Source organism: Lolium perenne, chromosome 5 (assembly GCF_019359855.2).
Source record: "Lolium perenne isolate Kyuss_39 chromosome 5, Kyuss_2.0, whole genome shotgun sequence".
NCBI lineage: Eukaryota > Viridiplantae > Streptophyta > Magnoliopsida > Poales > Poaceae > Lolium > Lolium perenne.
The window spans coordinates 252,596,420-252,617,063 of NC_067248.2; the positions used below are offsets into that span (position 1 = coordinate 252,596,420).

At 44.6% G+C, this 20,644-nt stretch overlaps 4 protein-coding genes across 4 annotated transcripts; all 4 read right to left on the reverse strand.

The window, feature by feature from the left end:
• Window positions 1-307: 307 nt before the first annotated feature.
• On the reverse strand, window positions 308-2,957 carry LOC127302716 (SKP1-like protein 20). Its single transcript, XM_051333256.2, has 2 exons — window positions 2,509-2,957; window positions 308-783 (listed from the first exon to the last, which is right to left on the reverse strand). The coding sequence occupies exons 1-2, from the start codon at window positions 2,839-2,841 to the stop codon at window positions 610-612; spliced, it is 507 nt and encodes a 168-aa protein (XP_051189216.1). The 5' UTR covers window positions 2,842-2,957; the 3' UTR covers window positions 308-609.
• A 4,909-nt stretch (window positions 2,958-7,866) lies between these two features.
• Window positions 7,867-10,393, reverse strand: LOC127302715 (SKP1-like protein 1). The gene is made up of 2 exons (XM_051333255.2): window positions 9,970-10,393; window positions 7,867-8,297 (listed from the first exon to the last, which is right to left on the reverse strand). Exons 1-2 carry the CDS (start codon window positions 10,303-10,305, stop codon window positions 8,124-8,126), a joined length of 510 nt encoding a protein of 169 aa, XP_051189215.1. The 5' UTR covers window positions 10,306-10,393; the 3' UTR covers window positions 7,867-8,123.
• Window positions 10,394-12,219: 1,826 nt separating this feature from the next.
• LOC127302714 (uncharacterized) lies at window positions 12,220-13,279 on the reverse strand. Its single transcript, XM_051333253.2, has one exon. The coding sequence runs from the start codon at window positions 13,011-13,013 to the stop codon at window positions 12,408-12,410; it is 606 nt and encodes a 201-aa protein (XP_051189213.1). The 5' UTR covers window positions 13,014-13,279; the 3' UTR covers window positions 12,220-12,407.
• A 1,629-nt stretch (window positions 13,280-14,908) lies between these two features.
• LOC127302718 (acyl carrier protein 2, chloroplastic) lies at window positions 14,909-18,481 on the reverse strand. The gene is made up of 4 exons (XM_051333258.2): window positions 18,324-18,481; window positions 17,056-17,151; window positions 15,624-15,746; window positions 14,909-15,186 (listed from the first exon to the last, which is right to left on the reverse strand). The coding sequence occupies exons 1-4, from the start codon at window positions 18,369-18,371 to the stop codon at window positions 15,067-15,069; spliced, it is 387 nt and encodes a 128-aa protein (XP_051189218.1). The 5' UTR covers window positions 18,372-18,481; the 3' UTR covers window positions 14,909-15,066.
• Between the last annotated feature and the right edge of the window lie 2,163 nt (window positions 18,482-20,644).

Genomic DNA, 20,644 nt, shown 5'->3' on the forward strand with positions numbered 1-20,644 from the left:
AATGACTATCACAAACTTTCTTTGCCGTGACCAAAGATTGGCCGAACACATTTTAATTTGAATATGGACACTCAGTTCTGCACGTTAGTGTGCGATATCTTATCCTAAACATGACCATACAAAATTCCAGGGGCAAAAGTTTCTGATAGCTTGATTTCCAGGGGCAAACCAGCCAAATCGCACACACCTAAACCATGAGTGCCTTAACTGCAAACAGATGGGGAACAAAAACGAACTGAACAAGTGCAGCAACAAAATGCAGAAGATGCACACACAAGAAACAAGGAATCAACTGGTGACCCATCCGAAGAACAAACCGAAGATCACAAAGACAAGATCAAACTAGCATTAGTGCAGAATAACCAGCAACCATCATTTTCCTCATCATCAGGTTCAAGAGTGCACCAAAATATCACCACCAAAACGGAACAGAGTCAGCTAAGCGAATGGATGACCTACCCATCGACCGGAACCAGAACCTACTTACAACTTCACCATAGCATAGCATAGTTTTTCAAACCAGACGTTTAACATCTGCTCCCAGGCACTAACGACGCCATGTTTCCTCTCCTTGCTGGTTACTCGCATCAGTTGTCACGGCGGCGACCTTCACTCGAAGGCCCACTGGTTCTCCCTCCGGATCTCCTCCTCCTCCTCCTTGGTGAAGTCGTTCTTGATGTTGAAGGTCTTGCGGATCTCTTCTGGAGACTTGCCCTTGATCATGTCCGCGACAGTCTGGCAGGTCAGGTCCAGCAGCTCCTTGATGTCGAGGTAGTTCGCAGCCTGCAAAACAAAGTACGAGGAAGACGATCAGGTACCACGAAACAGAGTTAGACAGATAATGCTACAGTATCAGCAGACAATTGGTATACAGATAAAAGCAAGAGAACAGACAATTGGTATACAGATAAAAGCAAGAGCAACAGACGATTGGTAGACAGGTAAAAAAAATGGAGCAATAGACTAGGCTGTTGCATCATCCACATGGTGAGGTAGCAGAAGTTCATACTTAAACAATTAGTAACAGTACAGCACATAGTCCAATAACAATAAACAAAGTACTATCTGAAGGTTGAGTGCACCTGTTGGTACCACAAACAAACAACTAGCAATACTATATTAGATTTCACAGACTTCTAAACAGATAATCCGACTTTATTTTTTTGCATCACAAAGAAGGATAATCCAGTGCAGGGAATCATACACCAGCAAGATGGACAACCTGAAGCATCTATATATGCAACAATAAACCTACATGGTAGGAGCAGTGAAGCAAAACATTAGTATATTATATGCAAAAGCAAAGACCAAACACCAGCAAGATGGATAACCTGAAGCATCTATATATGCAACAATAAACCTACATGCTAGGAGCAGTGAAGTAAGACATAGCATATTATGTGCAAAAGCAAAGACCAAACAAACTGTACATCTGCATGTAAAGGCAAAGTGTTGCAGGATAATATTATCACATTAAAGACAATGTGAAAATGGGAGACAGATACTTCATACATATGAATAATGATATTATCAAAGGAATCTCAGGCATCGGACTACCTCGTGGGAGACAGCTTGAATATAATAGACAAACGCAATCAGATGAGCTACACAGGCCATCACAAAACACCAACTAAACCATATCTAACCAATGCAATGCAAGTCAGACAGTTCAAACAGACAAATCAAATAACAATACATGGCACGTCTAAACTTAGCACTGTGTCATTTTCAAGCAAATGACATAGATGGTAGTTACCCCAATTTAGATCAGGAAACATAATGAGATATTAAGGAAGCATAGTAACAGACACAATGCCATGTCCTGCTACTAAAAAGAATTCCAGAACCACCCACCAAGCAACAAGTTCAATCGCAGACAGATACTATACAAGAATTGACAGATACTTCCAAGATGCAAAAATTAAATTACAGAAGTTGGGAATGCAGTTACACTAGGAACAGGAATGCCTATACACCAGGAATTCACCATGACAAGGAACTGCCAAAATAAATATGCTCCTGTCTTTAAGTAAAAAAAAACTGACAGCTATATTCAATAAAGTGGACAGACAGCACGAACAATAAGTCAAGGCACTCAATAGAATTACCATCAGTTCATCAGCAAATATTTCTTCCATCGTAGGAGAGTGCAATTATTCAGTCCAGATCATATAAGCATGTAATTATGACACGACTAACCCAGAACAAACAGGAAGAATGACCCCTTTCAAATAATAACAAGAGTAACTCCAATCGTTTGCCAGGAACACCTGCAATAAATCTACAGTACTTACGAGCTCCTAGTCGAACAACTCTCCACAAAACCGCACATCCAAATTCAAAACCGTAGTTCTCCGCAAACGAACAACGAATCTGACAAATCGCCGTTCGAAACCAGACGGCACAATCGGATCTACAGCATCAAAACGCAAGCCCTGCACCCGGGACGACTACTCGAACTAGCAGTAGAAGGGAGGGGGCGGGGAAGGGAAGGGAGGAGAGCCTCACCAGGATGAGGTCGAAGAGGATGGTCTGGTCGACGTTGACGAATTCCGCGTCGAACTTCTTGAGCCCGTCGGCGGCGTCCTTGGAGGGCGGGTCGAGGTCGCCGTCGGGGCCGGCGGGGCCCTCCGCCGCGGCGTGCTTGGTGCAGTACTCGATGACCCTGGCGAGGATGCTGCCGCTGACGTTGAGGAGCGGGATGACGTTGCTGGCGCAGTCGTCCTCGATCATGTGCTTGATGGTCTGCGACCTCATGCCCACCGCCTCCTCCACCTGGAACTGCTGCTTGTCGGAGCTCTCCAGCGTCAGCATCTTCTTCGCCGCCGCCGCTTCCGCCATCGCCGGGGGTTGGTGGTGGTGCGGGGAGGCGGAAACCCTGGGCTAGGCGAGGAGGCGATAAACCCTAGCAGATTGGAGCGCCGCGGCGGTGTTGTTGCGATGAGAGAGGAAGGGGGGCGCTTTTATTTCCGGGATCGTAGAGGAGAAGATAGAGATCAGGTGACATGCACCATTTGCACGTCACCGTGTGACATGGGGCCTAAATCTAAATTTAAACATTGCGAAAAAAATTGAAAAAAATCATGCATGTTCACAACACACATATTAAGATGATCCCTAAAAATTTCAGATCAAAATTCGAAACATACATCGAGAAACAAAAAAGAGAAACTCAGATGTGAATAGTCTAAGAGAAACTCAGATTTGAATTCGGGAACTATTCATGACAGATTTCTCTTTTTCGTTTCTCGATGTGTGTTTCGAATTTTGATCTGAAATTTTTAGGGGTCATCTTAATATGTGTTGTGAACATGCATGTTTTTTTTCAAATTTTTTCGCAATGTTTAAATTTGAATTTAGGCCGCATGTCACACGGTGACATGAAAAAGGTGATCTCTATCCAGAGGAGAAGCGTCTAGAAGCGGGGTCGGTTCGGGTTCTCGGCCCAAATTTTTGGCCTTGAGGAGGCAGTGAGCTATTTGGGCCGCGGCCTTTTGGGTTCCTTCGTGAGGAAGACACCCGTTAATACTTTTCTCAAAAAAAAAAGTATTTGAGCATCATACGCCACCGTTTCCGATACTCGATTTTCTGATATGTAACCACACGTTTTCTCCACCATCTATTTGAGCATCATGCGAAAACTACTTCAAAACCTAAACCTTTCTTCTAAATTTAGTGGGCAAAGCCCCCACGCTTGGCACTGCCCTCTAGAACTTGTCATTTTTTCTCCGTGAAATGACGAAGGATACATGCGGGCTGGGTTGGCTCATGCATAGTAAAAATCGAGAGGGTGGCTCCCTTGTCTACACTACGGGAGAATTGCCGTACGCCGACGGCCAGGCGATGTGCCGACGGCCAAATGTCGGGGCCGTCGGCATAGTAGCCTCCGGAGCACGGAGACAAGGATGACCGTCGGCGTTAAATTGCCCGTCAGATGAGGTGCCGACGGTCACCGGTCGCCTGATAGCTCGGCCGTCGGCACAAGACCAGTCTGGCCGTCGGCGCAACATTTTTTTTCCTTTTTTTTCCACTACAGAACTGTGACGTAGCTTTTTCCTATTTCTCAACAGTCTTCAAAAAAGCATAACTAAATCATTCTAACTGAGAAAAATAAGTATAATATATCAAATTTTGCAGAAAAACAAGATCTATCATAGAAAAATATCAAAAATGGAATATTTCAAATACCTAAATAAATTTTCTTATAAATGAGCTATAATGTCAACCAGAAATCCATGTCGAGGCCGTTTCCCACCTCATTTCCCCTGAAATCCATAGAACTCCGGACGTGATAGCTCTTTTCGTGAAGGGTTTTCCAAAATAATTGCCACATCCCAGTTTTGACAAACGGAATAGTTACTATGACATATAAAATGATGCCACGCGGTTCCGTGAGATTTTTTGACTTCGTTCAAATTGCCATCTGACCAAAACAGCCCCCCATCCTAGGGCCCACACACGTGTCAAATATGACCTCGTTTCGGGAAACTATGCCATGCCAAGGCCGTTTCCCACCACATTTCCCCTGAAATCCATAGAACTCCGGACGTGATAGCCCTTTTCGTGAAGGGTTTTTCAAAATAATTGCCGTATCCCAGTTTTGACAAACGGAATAGTTACCATGACATATAAAATGACGCCACGCGGCTCCGTGGGATTTTTTTGACTTCGTTCAAATTGCCATTTGGCCAAAACAGGGACCGCGAGACATGCGGTATCGTCGTACCGGGCGTGCGGGTGCACCCATTCGCGAACAAACTAAACGGACAAAAATTAGCACATATAATGATGCATCGTAGAACTAAAAACATTTTTTCCGGAATTTCTGGAGTGACGGATAGTTGAGCCCTAGTTCAAATCCGGCCAGTTTCCAGCGGAATCGGCGGGACACCGCCGGAAGCCGCATGGGTTCTCAAATAGCTAACGCGTGTACATGCCATGTGATAGGTGGTGCGTAGGTGGTCTACTATCATCGCACGAAGGTTTCACGTCATACTAAAATGCGCCCCATGTAGCTGCTTCACAAATAAAAACCGTTTGGGAACGCTAAAAATGAAAATATGGTCGCCCGTGGGTCGGATTAGAAATCCGCGTCCGGGGTCTTGCTTCCCATCCTAGGACCCACACACGTGCCAAATATGACCTCATTTCGGCAAACTATGCCATGCCGAGGTCGTTTCCCACCTCATTTTCGATAAAGTCAACCAGATTTAAACTAGAGGTACTTGATCTATTGCTCATGATTTTTGGGTAAATTAAATTGTAGGTTCAAAATATGATATGGATGTCATATTTGTATTCCTCTTATTTTTCTAATCAATTTAGACATATTATTTGCCAAATTCGTATTTAATGATATTAATTATTCCATATTAAATAAAAAGACAAAAATTAAATCATTTACTTGTTTTTCAAATTCTATATTATTATTATTTATATATATTCATTGTTGTTTACTTAAGTAATTGTTTAGAATTCAAAAATATAGAGATGTGGCAGCACAGTCAAATGGTTAATATGATTGATATGGTAGTATTAACAACAAGGGCGTCATTTCTTTCATGGAAGCTCATCCGAAGAGAACCAAGAAGTTAAGCGTGCTGGGGCAGGAGTAGTGTGAGGATGGGTGACCAACTGAGAAGTTTGACTACAAGTGCAATTTGACCTAAGATTAGATGTACTAAGTGTAAGTGTGATTGTGAAAGATTAACAAGTAAAAAAGAATAAGAAGAAAATTGAAAAAAAAATAAAAAATATATTTTTAATCTTTTTACAAAAAAAAAATTGAAAATTTTGAAATACTATGCCGACGGTATAACCGTCGGCACAACAATCTGTGCCGACGACCAGTCTGTACCGACGATGATCGGGCAGTCCTCGACCAGAACTATGCCGACGACGCTACGCCGACGGTCACCGTCGGCACAGCCTGTGCCGACGGCCTTTCTTGTTGTGCCGACGGCTGGCGGCCGTCGGCAGACTGGAGCTCTTCCGTAGTGGCTACAGTGCTACACTGCTACGCGACATGGGGTAGCTCCCTTGTCTATGGAGTACGGCGCTATTCAATGGAGCCTTGGGCCCGGTGTGCCATGCTGACAAGCATGTAGCGTTATTGTGCACGGCGCTATGCCGAGGATGGTAGAGAAAGAGGCTAAGTTTTGTGAAATAGTTTTCGGTTTTGCTAATTCTCGGTGAGATTTAGGTTAGAGCTCAATAGAATCTGCAGCCGTTGAATCGCGTACCACCGTCCTAAGGACTCTCCACCCAATGATCTCTACTTCTTCCCCTCTTGCTGAGGATCGCTCCTACGGGATACCATTGAATAGGCAACGACCGTGGGCCTGTTTGTTGCCACACCACGTGCGGTTCAGAAAACACCTGATACGTCTGGCGCGAATCACAGCGCGCGCGCGGGGGGGGGGGGGGATCGGACGGAGCACACAGGGTGCGCTCGTTCTGTCCGTTCTGGGATGAAGTGGGAGTGAAAGTTGCTTATACAACTGTTTTCTTTTAGATTCAAATATATTTTTTAGTAAAATGGCCCGCAGCAATGCGCGAGGTACCATCTAGTTTTATAAGAGAGAAAAACCATGCTTGTAAAAATGTTGTATATTGGCATGCATTCTACTACAATCACATGCCCTAAATTTCTAAATCAATTTCAATGATGAATAATCAAGTTTGTATTATAAACTTGATTTTCTCTCACGAACACAGAGACATGATATGCAACTATGCAAGCCACATGCAAACCTTTTTTAAAAAAATAAAAAATGCATAACTTTGAAATCAATATCACCTTCATGTTTATCGCTCATAAACTAGATTTCATATTAATATGTTTCGATGAGTGTTTGTGAAAAACAACTGTGTCAGAAAAAGCAAGTTTGTGGTTGAGACCTGCTTTCCTAGCACTGACATTGCTTCATAAAAAATGTGAAAGGCTATTTATAATCCGAGCGATGGCAACTTCTCCGCTTTGGGAAGCAAATTTGGTGCACATGAGCACCAGTGCTCTCAGTTTTTAAAATATTTAAAAAAATGTATTTCTGCATTCCAAAAAATCATCACATTTATTCCGTAAATACATACACATATTCTGAATATTCTTGCAAAGTTTCGGTATAAATTGCATTGTATTTTGAGCTACATGAAAAAAACAAATTTGTGACTACGTATAGAGGTATATATATGTCAGAAATTTGTCTTTTCTGTATAGCTTAAAATATAACATATTTTTCTTCAAAATTTCTACCGTTCCTTCAGAATGTTCATATGTATGTGAATATTTAATTTTATATTTTTTGAAATTCAAAAAATATGATTTTTAAAAATCAGGAGCGCTGGTGCTCATGTGCCAAATACACTTTTCGACAATTATGCTTATACTACAATATTATCTATCAGCAGTACTACCATTACATGCTCTAAATTTCTAGAAGCATCTTCGTCTGTGATGAAAGTAGCTTAGAAGAGAAAATCTCCTTTCATGAAATCTTTGAAATAATCTAATGACTATCACAAACTTTCTTTGCCGTGACCAAAGATTGGCCAAACAAATTTTAATTTGAACTATGGACACTCAGTTCTGCGAGTTAGTGTATGTGCGATATCTTAACCTAAAGATGACCATTCAAAATTCCAGGGGCAGAAGTTTCTGATAGCTCGATTTCTAGGGGCAAACCAGCCAAATCGCACACACCCCTAAACCATGAGTGCCTTTAGTGCAAACAGATGGGGAAAAAAAACGAACTGAACAAAGTGCAGCAACAAAATGCAGAAGATGCACACACAAGAAACAAGGAATCAACTGGTGACCCATCCGAAGAACAAACCGAAGATGACAAAGACAAGATCAAACTAGCATTAGTGCAGAATAACCAGCAACCATCATTTTCCTCATCATCAGGTTCAAGAGTGCACCAAAATATCACCACCACAACGGAACAGAGTCAGCTCAGCGAATGGTATGACCTACCCATCGACCGGAACCAGAACCTACTTACAACTTCACCATAGCATAGTTTTTCAAACCAGACGTTTAACAGCTGTTCCTAGGCACTAACGACGCCATGTTTCCTCTCCTTGCTGGTTACTCACATTAGTTGTCACAGCAACAACCTTCACTCGAAGGCCCACTGGTTCTCCCTCCGGATCTCCTCCTCCTCCTCTTTGGTGAAGTCGTTCTTGATGTTGAAGGTCTGGCGGATCTCTTCTGGAGACTTGCCCTTGATCATGTCAGCAACAGTCTGGCAGGTCAGGTCCAGCAGATCCTTGATGTCGAGGTAGTTCGCAGCCTGCAGAGATAAATTACGAGGAAGACGATCAGGTATCACAAAACAGATTGAGACAGATAATGCTACAGTATCAACAGACAATAGTAGTAGACAGATAAAAGCAAGAGCATCAGACAATTGGTAGACAGGTAAGCAAGAGCAACAGATAATTGGTAGACAGGTAAAAAACTGGAGCAATAGACTAGGTTGTTAAATCATCCACATGGTGAGGTAGCAGAAGTTCATACTTAAACAATTAGTAACACAATAGCACACAGTCCAATAACAATAAACAAAGTACTATCTTAAGGTTGAGTGCACCAGTTGTTACCACAAACAAACAACTAGCAATACTATATTAGATTTCACAGACTTGTAAACACATCATCCGACTTTAGGTTTTTGCATCACAAAGAAGAATAATACAGTGCAGAGAATCATACACCAGCAAGATGGATAACCTGAAGGATCTATATATGCAACAATAAACCTACATGCTAGGAGCAGTGAAGTAAGACATAGTATATTATGTGCAAAAGCAAAGACCAAACGACTTGTGCATGTGCATGTACAGGATAATATTATCACATTAAAGACAAGCACAAAGAAAGAAAAGAACAACACATATCATACCATGTTATGCGAGACAGATACTTCATACATATGAAGAGAAATATTATAAACATTAAAGAGCACAAAGGAACAAAGGAATCTCAGGTATCTAACTAACTCGTGGGAGACAGATGAATATAATAGATAAACAACAATTAGATGAGCTCCGCAGGCCATCACAAATCACAAACTACACCATATCTAACCAATGCAATGCAAGTCAGACAATTCTGATTTGCATTAACAGACAAATCAAATAACAATAGATGGCATGTCTAAACTTAAAACTGTGTCATTTTCAAGTAAATGGCATAGATGGTAGTTGTCCAAATTAGATCAGGAAACATAATGAGGCACATTAAGGAAGCATAGTCACAAACACATTGCCATGTCCTGCTACTAGATATAATTAAAGAAGCACCCACCAAGCATCAATTTTAATCTCAGACAGATTCTGTACAACAATTGAGTTCCAAGATGCAAATATTACATTACAGAAGTTGGGAATGCAGTTACACTAGGAATAGGAATGCCTTTACACTAGGAATTCACCATGACAAGGAACTGACAGATAAATATGCTCCTGTCTTGTCTTTCAGTAAAAAAAAACTGACAGCTATATTCAACAAAGTGGACAGACAGCACGAACAACAAGTCAAGGCACTCAATAGAATTATCATCAGTTCATCAGCAAATATTTCTTCCATCGTAGGAGAGTGCAATTATGCAGTCCAGATCATACAAGCATGTAATTATGACACGACTAACCCAGAACAAACAGGAAGAATGGCCCCTTTCTAATAATAACAAGAGCAACTCCAATCGTTTGCCAGGAACACCTGCAATAAAACTACAGTACTTACGAGCTCCTAGTCGAACAACTCTCCACAAAACCGCACAACCAAACTCAAAACCGTAGTAGTTGTCCGCAAACGAACAACGAATCCGACAAATCGCCGTTCAAAACCAGACGGCACAATCGGATCTACGACATCAAAACGCAAGCCCTGCACCCGGGACGACGACTACTCGAACTAGCAGCAGAAGGGAGGGGGGCCGGGGAAGGGAGGGGCAGTCTCACCAGGATGAGGTCGAAGAGGACGGTCTGCTCGACGTCGACGAAGGCGGCGTCGAACTTCTTGAGGTCGGCGGCGTCGTCCTTGGAGGCGGGGTCGGCGTCGCCGTCGGGGCCGACGGGGCCCTCCGCCGCGACGTGCTTCGTGCAGTACTCGATGACCTTGGCGAGGATGCTGCCGGTGACGTTGAGGAGCGGGATGACGTTGCTGGCGCAGTCGTCCTCGATCATGTGCTTGATGGTCTGCGACCTCATGCCCACCGCCTCCTCCACCTGGAACAGCTGCTTGTCGGAGCTCTGCAGCGTGAGCATCTTCTTCTCCGCCGCCGCCGCGTCCGCCATCGCTCCGGCCGCCGGGGGTTGGTGGTGGGAACCCTAGGCGAGGAGGCGATAAACCCTAGCAGATTGGTTTGGAGCGCCGCGGCGGTGTTGTGTTGTGGCGAGGGGAGAGAAGGGGGGCGCTTTTATTTCGGGATCGTAGAGGAGAAGCGTCTAGAACCGGGGTCGGTTCGGATTCTGGGTTGGGTTATTTGGGCCTTGAGGAGGCAGTGGGCTATTTGGGCCGCAGCCTTTTGGGGTTCCTTCCTGAGGAAGACACCACCATTAATAAAAATAGAAAAAAAAATAAAGTAAAGAGGAAATAAGAAATACAGAATATTCTCTCTCGTAGTTCTGAAATAGAGTTTTTTTATTTTTTATTTTTATAGTATTACTTCTAATTATACTGCATAGTTCTCAAACAAAAATGTAGTGCTACCACTCACCGAGGTTTCAAGGGATATTGGATGAGTTTGAATTGCTAAAAATGGATTTCGAGTAACGGGTTTTTTTTCGAAATGGGGCAGCCAAGCCTTGGCATGAATCCATGCATACGCCTATTATTTCATTTTATTGAATCATATCACAAAGAATTGGATAAAGAACATACATCACATAACCAGAAGCCACCACTCAAACACCTACAAACCGAAAACAGGACCGGGAACAATCGCGTACCCGAAACGCAATATAGAGGAAATAGGAGTGTACATCCGGATAAAAAGACTCTTTAGCGATTACGTCTTGTGCACACCATAGAGGCTATCGCCGCCATCGAACCTCCGAGCAATCTTCAAGGTTAAGATCCGTATAAACTTCGCCGAACTTGCCGATGACGCCACCACGACGCCAGACAGCATCCCCTTCCTGCGCAAACCCATCAACACGCGACCATCGCCGAGACCCTGCTGCTCCACGCTGCCAAGACTCGTCGACGTCGATGCGAAAGATGCACTCCTGCTCAGCCACCATCGAAAACATCCATTGGCCTCTCTGACCATGCACAACTCCATGAATGATACCCTATGGAGGGAAACGGCGTGGTAGCGCCGCCATCATCCAATCCACGGATCTAGGGTTTTCCCTGGAGCGGCATGAGTGGGCAAACACGAGCTGCAATAGCGATGCCTTTAGCAAGGTAACGGCTCGTTTAACGTCGCCATCACTCACCGTGACCTAAGTCGGGGCTCGATTTTCACCGGCATCGTTCGCGCTTTCCCAACTCGCCTTCGAGCCCAACCGGCCAACCACCTCCGGCGGAGGAGGAGGCCACCACCACCATACCCAGGGCAACCACCTATGGCATCCTTGTGCCGCGGAACAAGCCCAGAAACATCCATGAAGCCGTCATCGTTGTCGACACAGTAGCAAGGCATGGACGTAGCCCTCCCGAGCCCATCAGGGCCCAGATCGAACCCGAAACATCACCGCCGCCAGCCAACAATGGAGATCATCGAGGATCTCTGGCCGCCGCCGCTCCATGGCACCACATCGACCAGGCCGATGCGGAACGCCGCCGTCGGCGCGCGAAACCGTGCCCCCATGCATGTCGCGGTCGAGGAAGACCGCCGCCACATCTCCGGGGCTTTGCCCGACGACGCCACAGGCGACGACGGCGGGAGGGAGACACCCGATAGAGGGGGGAGGGGAGCCGCTGGGGCCACCCGGCGTGGCACCGCCACGCGGGTGCGGGAGGTGACTATAGATTTCAAATATTTAAATGATGTCTCCAAGAACTCGTTTCTGTTGCACAAGTATTATTTATTTTTTTAATTGGAAAACTGGAATGTGCACACGGCACACGGCACACAGCACACGCTTGTCGTGTCGGGTCATGGCTGGTGTATAAATATAAATAATTCAGTTCGAATTGTGTGCACCGACCAGAAGAAAGCTTTGCAGAATGAAAATACTACAGTAGGAAATTTATGTGAAGAATAGCAAGAAAAGTTTGTTCAAGATTCATCCAGTTGATGTCGAAATACTAGTAGCTAGAGTCTACACTGCTAGAGCTCAGATCAAAAGAGCAAGAGGTTCAGAACAAAGCGAACGAAACTGTCTGCAATCTGAACCCAATAAAGGAAAACATGGCGACTGCAGCACGATTTGCGAGCTGCGAGCTCGGATCAACAGCGCGGCGCGATGGCCGCCCCTGCCTCGGCGGCATCGGAGTCCCGGCGACGGGACGAGAAGGAGTCGACCCGGAGGCGGTGCCGGAACGCCGAGATGAACTCCTCGGCGCGCCTGTCCACCTCCTCCCCCGCGTCGCCGACGGATGCCGCTTCCTGTTCGTCCGTGGCCGCCGTGTCGCTCATCGCCACGAGCGCCATGCAGCAGCCTTCCGCCGCGACGACGGGCGCCGGCGCCGCGGACTCCTCGCCGCGCTTCTTGCTCCTCCTCTTCTTGAGCTTCCTCGCGCCCTCCTCGCCGGCTGCCGCTGGCGCCGGCGCGGCATCCCCGACGACGCCCTTCGTGGCCGCGGCTGCGCGCCTGGCCGGCTGCACGGAGGCGACGACGATGGAGGCGATGACGACGTTGAGGAGCAGGAAGAGGACGGGCGACGGCGCGGCGGCGGGGAGCGGCCACCACAGCCACGACCAGCAGGGCGCCACGAGCACGGCCGGCGCTAGTTTCTTGACCCCCGACACGAGCAGCGCCGCGGCCGCCGCCGCCAGCGCCGCCTCCACCAGATCCTCCTCCCTCCGCGGCGCCTTCTTCGCCACCTCCGCCATCTTTCTTGCTGCCCGCTCCTCTCTCCGGTGGTCACCACTCTCTACTCCAGCTCGCACACTTGTCGCTCTGCTCGATCCGCTTTTGCGCCGGGGGGCGGTGGAGCTATATGTACAGACGCTAGTACTGTAGCAGCTAGCGAGAGCATGGACGCGCCATAAAGCCGAGCTTCAGAGTAATCAATGGCCGCGGCAGGGAGTTGTCGCTCCGACAGCAGGGGCAGCCCGTGCGAGCGCCTGTCGGGGAATTTGCTCCGACCACGGACGGCAGAGGGTTTTCATTTCCCTTCCCACGTCCCACCTGCAGGCTGCCGCGCGCGCCAGTGGTGGTGTGGCGCCACTCGAGCTGCCCCGCGCGCCATTGATGTAGGTAGTGCCATCGGCGAGACGCCAAATTTTCTCTTTTGTTTCTCCTGCAACGCAGCAGCTTGCATTATTAGCCGCTGTCAGCGAGCATTTGAGATGGTGCGCAATGGTTTCAGACCGTAATTCTGACGAGCATTAGCAGCTGCAATGTCACGGTAGACGGTACTCCTGCGAGCATTCGAGATGGCGCACAATGGTTTCAGACTGTAATTCTGACGAGCATTGATACTCCCTCCGTACATAAATATGTCTTAAATTTGTCTAAATTTGATTGTATCTACTAGGAGTATACACTAATTGATGTCTACATATATCTAAATTTTAACAAATTTAAAATATCTATGTATATGGACACAGGTAGTATTTGTTTTTGTTTTTGTGATTATCGAGTGCAGCTAGGGAGGCACGCCTGGGGCTCGTGGGACTTCCTTCGTCCCGTGCGCTGCGCGTGCTGGACAGAATGATGAACTTTTCCCCCCTTCTGTTGGAACGGGAGCTCCATCGCAATGAGTAGGTTACTCATGCTGCCAAAAAGGAGAGCATAAACTACTATACTGCTAAGCTGTAGGCATGTGTTAGTCTTGTTAAATACGGCTGATTAGAGCAAAAGATTCTCCATGAACATGATGGCTGAATATGTTGTTTAGTAACAGCGAGACTGGGATCAAATGGACATCCATCATAGTGAACACTATGATCAGATCAAATGCAGTAAACCATCAGACTTAAATTCTTAAACCTTGATCACTATACTTAACGGGGGTACTAAGCCAAGGACTTCAATTTTACTGCATGACCAGGTTTGAAAGTGTTCTAGATTCTCACATCAAACAAGCATATGCTGGAACTCACAACGTTCCAGCCCTGCCCAAAAATATCAGCAGAAGTTCAAGTGATTGACCAAAAGTAGACCCAAAGAAGAATTCCCAGCAACACATACTCGACCATGCAAGCACTTGCTAATACAGCTTCACCAATACAGGCAAAGTCAGTGATGAGTGATGTGCATTGCCTGATTAGCCAGAAGATTGAGATCAAATGGGGAACCATCATACATAGACTCAAATTCTTGGGCCATGGGTTCTTGCGAAATTGCGGTAACAGTCAGTCTCTCTAGAAACAGTATAGTTTTGTTCAGGTAGATAGCATGTAGGAGTAAGATAATTCAAAACATTTGCTCTTACAACCTTCCACAACTACTTCAACTTGTAATGTTCAGATTCTCACACAAAACAAACATACCTCCAGCACTGACTAATGAAGCAGGTATATATGAAAAAGGGACAAAGAAATTTTTTTTTTAGAACACAATACAACACACCTCGCTGTTGACAGGCACATCACCTACCACTGAAAGCATAGCGCCGATTAAATTCTGAAATAAATCCAAGTAAATGCAAACATCCATGCCAAGTCTAGGACTTGGCCAAGCTCTCAGACATATCACTCCGCAACACAGATTTGACAAAAAAAAAGGGACGAGGAAATTCCAATGACACATATCAGACCATGAAATCACTCCGGAACACAGATTTGACAAAAAAAAATTACTTGCACAATAGCTTAAATGTTATAATAGCACAATGCGGCCAAAAATAGTGATACAAATTTCACCAACTCAGATCTAGCACATAGAATGGGCAGCCGCATTTTAAGCTCCTGGCGTATTATTGCCATGATTTTATGTTTACTAGGCAACAACAAGGCTGTCGATGAGGTCGGCGGCATCTTCCACCGTTGCGATTGCCTGTGCACTGGACTCCTCCACAGTGATCCCGAAAGCCTCCTCAAGGCCCATAACAATCTCAACCTGCAAAACAGAATGACGGCAAGTGTAAATATATACAGGATATATCAACATGAAACTTGAAACCATGCTTTAGTAATCACATGCTTATATTCAAGCACAAACAAGCGCCTTAGAAGTTTCTCCCTCCATTCCATAATTCTTGTCATGGTTTTAGTTCAAATTTGAACTACAATCACAACAAGAATTATGGAATGAAGGGAGTAGCATAAACTAGTCACAAAGTACTGCAAGTAACTGCTCAGCATGTAGATATGGGACAGCTTGCTTCTCCATAGAAGCCTAAAACTATCGCTAACCTAAAAGAGCCCTACACAATCCCAGTCTTGTCCTGCTTCCAACTGAGTCATCCTCAAAATAAATCTATAGACTGAACATACATATGAATGCTATTTCTATCCCTTGAGCAGACCTAGCTCAGTCTGGTTAGGATGACTTACCGTATCCAAAGAATCAGCACCAAGATCAGTAAACTTAGATGAGCCACAAACTTCAGTGCCTGGTTGAAGCGCGAGCTGGCTCTTTACGATTTCACAGACCTTGTCTACTGTCTCCTTTTTGGCCTGTTCAATTACAACACCAGTATGAAGCAGTTAGAATCATAGCGATGTGTAACTCCCTCACAAAAATTGGACCATAAAATTTATTTGCTTATCAAAATCAAACTAGAAAACACATATGTCAAATTCTAGTCCACTCATGCAAACTGCCTGATACCAAAAAAAAAGCTACTTTGCTACAGGTATCTCGAAAATATTTTTGTAAGACACATTCACAATTTAAGTGCGTTATAGAATCATTGCTGCGAGGAAACACTTATGGTAAGAGAACAGCTGAAATGAAATATATTGGAATGCATAGGTTTAGCACCATGGATGATTAATTATGTGATCACAATCCAGAGAAGTGATAAACCAACTGATAGATGAAGAGGAGGATGAGATCCATATGAAATTGAAATGCAAAGGTGTGGTTGATATTTGAAGGCTCTTGGGATTGAAACTATTATAATAGATGCCTGCCAGGCCGATCGATCAGGGCCAATGAGCTCCTTATTTCTACTTCTGTCTCGATTCCTGGTTATTCTTCAATACTGCTACAGGAGATCACCATTGCTGCATGGTATATACGGTGGTTAAGGATTCCATCAATGATTCGGTGTGCCATGTCAATCCGCGCAATAGATGCAGACTCTGCTAATTCCACTAAGCTATGTATATCCCGGTGAAGTACAGGGAGACCAACAGCAAAGCATCTCAAATTGAGCGTTGATGCAGCTTTCAACATTTTTGATTTAACTGGAGCTACTGGCTCTATTATCAGCGATAACCTGGGTAATTTTGTGGCTATCTTGTGTAAATATATTACACATGTTCCATCTGCATCTATGGAGGAAGCCTATGCTATGCAAGCTGGGCTTCAGCTAGCAATTCAGACGGGATGTAATCAGCTGGAGGCCAAGTCTGACTGTATTGAAGTTATTCAATACTGCTCCAAAGAAAATTAAATGTGGAACGATGCTACTGCAATTTATGCAGTCTGTCTGGGAAGCGCAAGCATCATTCGGAAGGTGGAGTTCAAATATTACCCAACAGAGATGAATAGTTAAGCTCATGTAATAGCTAGGTCTTGTTATGTTTCGAAAATTGATTGTAATTGGGTCGACAAGTCTCCTAGCTTTAAAAAAAAAAATTCAAACTCTTCTGGATGATGTAACTATTATTTGATCATTAATAAAGCTAGCCATGATGGCCTTCCCTCAAAAAAAAAACTGGTAGATGAAATAGAATGGAAAAATATGAGGTACGCATTAATCAAGCATCAATCAGTTAGTAGTATGTGATTACAATACCAGACAAGGATGATACTTACCGAGCAATAAACAGATCTCAGCGGAGCTGACTGCATACGGAAGGCTACATTATCCTTCCTCAGAGCAGAGAAGGAGGCTGACTTGACATTGATTGCCTGTGAATCATCAAACATGATTCCTTAGAAAAGGAAAAAAAAAACAACTAGTTTGACTGTAAAAATTGTAATGGAGCCTATATAAATTATAAAATTATCAGTGCTGCCTTGTTGATAACCAAAAACAGAAGCAGGAGCCACACTAAATAATACTCCCTCCGTCTCCGTTCCATAATCCTTGTCATGGTTTTAGTTCAGTTTTGAGCTAAAACCAGGAGAAGAATCATGGAGCGGAGGGAGTACTAGGTATATCCTGTAGCACACCATAAACTAAACAAAATTCAGCTTGCTTATATTGAGACCTTTTTTTTGCAGGTATCTTCAGGCATGATTAGATTATGCTATGTTCTAAAACTGTCAAACATGATCTGTTCTCTACTTAAATTCATTGAGTGGACTACAGATTCCTTATGGTGCCATAGATCATATATACTACTAAAAGAAAACACTCGCTTGATCCTGCATACGCACAACTTTTCTTGAAATTTAAAGTCTGATAAGAATATGTGCACTTTATATATTTAGCTACCGGCATAAGATTAGACCTGCTTTAAACAAAAAATGCAGGAATGCACAGCATGGCAATTGATAACTATGTGCCACGAAGCCTGTATGGGGTCTAACTATTATACTCCAAGAATTTTTCATAATCAGAATTAAAAACCACCATGTTTTCCACTGTAGTTAGTTTATTCAGATCCCAACAGTGACTTGTAGTATCTGCATAGGTTATATAAGGCACCGATCCTGTATCCGAGAAATCTTCTGAGCTACACCTCATGCACTGAGGTTCATCGCGGAGCACAGTTGATTTATTTTAAACTTGGCATGTAAAGGCAACAGACTTGCTGAACATCCAATCGATTCAGCGCGCGCGCAGTGGCAGTCGATCACCTGAGCAGAATCGCGCCCCTAGTGCCGCCAGGCCAGGCCAGATCCAATCGAAACCCACGGCGCAGGCGATTAGATCGCCGATGGGCAGACGAATCGGGGGCCTCCCGGGGGCATAGGCAAGTAACCCTGTGCGGAAAAAGAGGGGCGGATCCGCAACCAGATCGCGTAGACAACGTGACAGAGGAATAACGTAGGGTGGGCGGGCGGGCGGTCTCCGGATTCTAAGGCACCGCCGCGACTTAAACCCTGAGAAGGTAATGAGAGAGGGGGAGTGGTACCTGGACGGGCCTCGCGAAGGAGACGGCGGACGCGGCGGCGGAGGCCATGAGGGAGGCTGGGGGTGGCTGGTGGAGGCGGGGAGGAGGAGGAGGCGGCGGCGGTCGGGCGGCAAATCAGCAACCGGAGTGCGCGTGGAAGGGAGTGAGACGGAGGCCCGGCTATATAGCGGGCGGGCCGGGCTGGCATCGGGCGTATCGAGTGCGGCGGAGGTCACGAGGCCCGCTGGGCCCGTGACGATGCGCGTCTCTCGCTGCCTCCGCCCCTCGTTTTCCAGCCCTGGGCCCACCTGCCAGTGTGATAGGCTGGCGGTGCATGTTCTTGGTTTGACATGTTTGGCCACGGCGGCGCTTGCTTCTGTTGTCCGTATGTAGTTGAGCTGATTTTGCTGCTCTCGTGGATGGTCGGAGGGACGAGGGACTCAGAAAATCTACTTTTAGACAGCTATATATACTCCTTTCGGTTTTTTTAATTGACTCAAATTTAGTAGTATAACTTTATGCTAAATTCAAGTCAATTAAAAAGAACCAAAAAAGTACGCAGTTTACAAAAATACTATCTATTAATTTGGTCAAAAAGAAATATGAATTATATACCATTGAAAAATTCTTCTTTTATGACATATATTTCATAGTTTGTTAATGAAAATAATGGTCAATGTTTCTTTTAAACGCGTGCATGCATGTTAAACTAAACCGGTACGAGTATCAATCAATTCTTGTATAATTAAACTATATATATATCAAGATGGATCTAGTCACATTAATTTAGCTTCATAAAATTTGTGCCACATTTTCCTATATAAAGTTGATCGGTACTTTAGTATTGCACTTGAGAGAAACTTAAAGTTACGCGTGACAACTTTGCACGGGTGCAAGTCGCGTGCCACTGGCCTACCACGGTGGTTAGATGCACACGTGCAACCGGGCTATCAAGACAATGTGATGAGCTCATTCATTTGCTCCTCATAACCCGCATTGGCTTAACGCATCCAACAGCCGGTGGGATTTGACAAGTCGGACAAACTTATCGCCTTCAAATAATGCATCTTACTCTTTTTTTGAACATGAGATAGGGAGGAGTATTTTTCTTGGGAAATGTGCCCATCCTCGAGTTCATTGTGAATGCCCTATTAATAGTACCAAATTCCTATAATTCAAAATATAAGATCAAATGGTAGGGTTTAAAAGATGTCGTCTTCCTCCCCTCCTTTTGAATGGCGCGGGGGTTCTCCAACTACATATATATGAGTTCTTCAACCATATGGAGTAATGCGTGTTCATATCACTTGATAACATCGTTACTCCCATAATCACATGTTATTTACAACAAAGCCTACTTAGGGGCTAAGGTGTCCTTTCAAGTAGCGCCATGTTGGTGGTATCTATCTTTGGTGGACGATATTTGTGAACAATCTACAATCCACAGAACCAGAAAAGAAAGAGTGGTCTTTACATAACAGAAGCATATGGAGTGAGCATTTGAAGTGCTTTAATCTTGTTGAGCTATTGTTTGCCACCAACGTGGGATAAATATGAAGCATGGGACGTTATGTTTGTTTGCGTCATCATGTACAACATAGTTGCCAAGGATGAACGTGATCAAGGACATGATCTTAAGTTTGATTCCATGGGACCACTTGTTAACGCGATACGTGAAAAGGCCAAACTTCAAACAGATGCATCAGCAAATTCGTGTCCGGGAGATACAACAAAAAATTCTTGATGATCTACTTGACCACCTCGTGAAAACTTGAAGACATGTAGCTGCTTGGTCAGGTGGCCAGGCCGCATGGTGGAACTCTCAGCTAATTCGCGTTGACGACTTTCCGTTCATCTGATACAACAAGCTCTCCACTAGGTGGTCGTAAGATCTAATTGTAATTTTTGTAATTTTTGTTATTTTTGGTATTCTTTGTACTACTTTTGATGATGATTAATAAATCATTTTCTTACAAAAAAAGGAGGAGGATGGAAGTTGATGTAAAAAAAGAAAAGGCCCACCAGAGATTAAATTCTAGGTTTGAGGCTTTCATGTCTCGTAAAGGAGCAATATTCTTTTAGTGGCATGTGGTAACTTCGTCAATCGCTCAGTTTCTCGGACATAGTATCTCGGAGGTGCTCATATGGGTAGGGTGTCCGTGCTTGCGTTCGTAGAGGTGAGTGCATATACGTATTTGTGTATTGTGTTTTTCAGAAGAAAATGTAATTTTAGTAGAGCCGGTGAATGCCTTCTTTTACGAGAAGGATCTAGATATATTATAAAAATTCATAAAAAGTACAAAGCACCCTAAATATAATAATAATTACATCAATGCATTTAG

Coding starts and splice junctions, on each gene's coding strand:
- LOC127302716 (XM_051333256.2), bottom strand. CDS start 2,841: ATGGCGGAAGCGGCGGCGGCGAAGAAGATGCTGACGCTGGAGAGCTCC. Junction 784..2,508: donor TCCTCTTCGACCTCATCCTG/GTGAGGCTCTCC, acceptor TTTGTTTTGCAG/GCTGCGAACTACCTCGACAT.
- LOC127302715 (XM_051333255.2), bottom strand. CDS start 10,305: ATGGCGGACGCGGCGGCGGCGGAGAAGAAGATGCTCACGCTGCAGAGC. Junction 8,298..9,969: donor TCCTCTTCGACCTCATCCTG/GTGAGACTGCCC, acceptor TTATCTCTGCAG/GCTGCGAACTACCTCGACAT.
- LOC127302714 (XM_051333253.2), bottom strand. CDS start 13,013: ATGGCGGAGGTGGCGAAGAAGGCGCCGCGGAGGGAGGAGGATCTGGTG.
- LOC127302718 (XM_051333258.2), bottom strand. CDS start 18,371: ATGGCCTCCGCCGCCGCGTCCGCCGTCTCCTTCGCGAGGCCCGTCCAG. Junction 17,152..18,323: donor CCTTCGCGAGGCCCGTCCAG/GTACCACTCCCC, acceptor GATGATTCACAG/GCAATCAATGTCAAGTCAGC. Junction 15,187..15,623: donor GTGCTGATTCTTTGGATACG/GTAAGTCATCCT, acceptor TCTGTTTTGCAG/GTTGAGATTGTTATGGGCCT.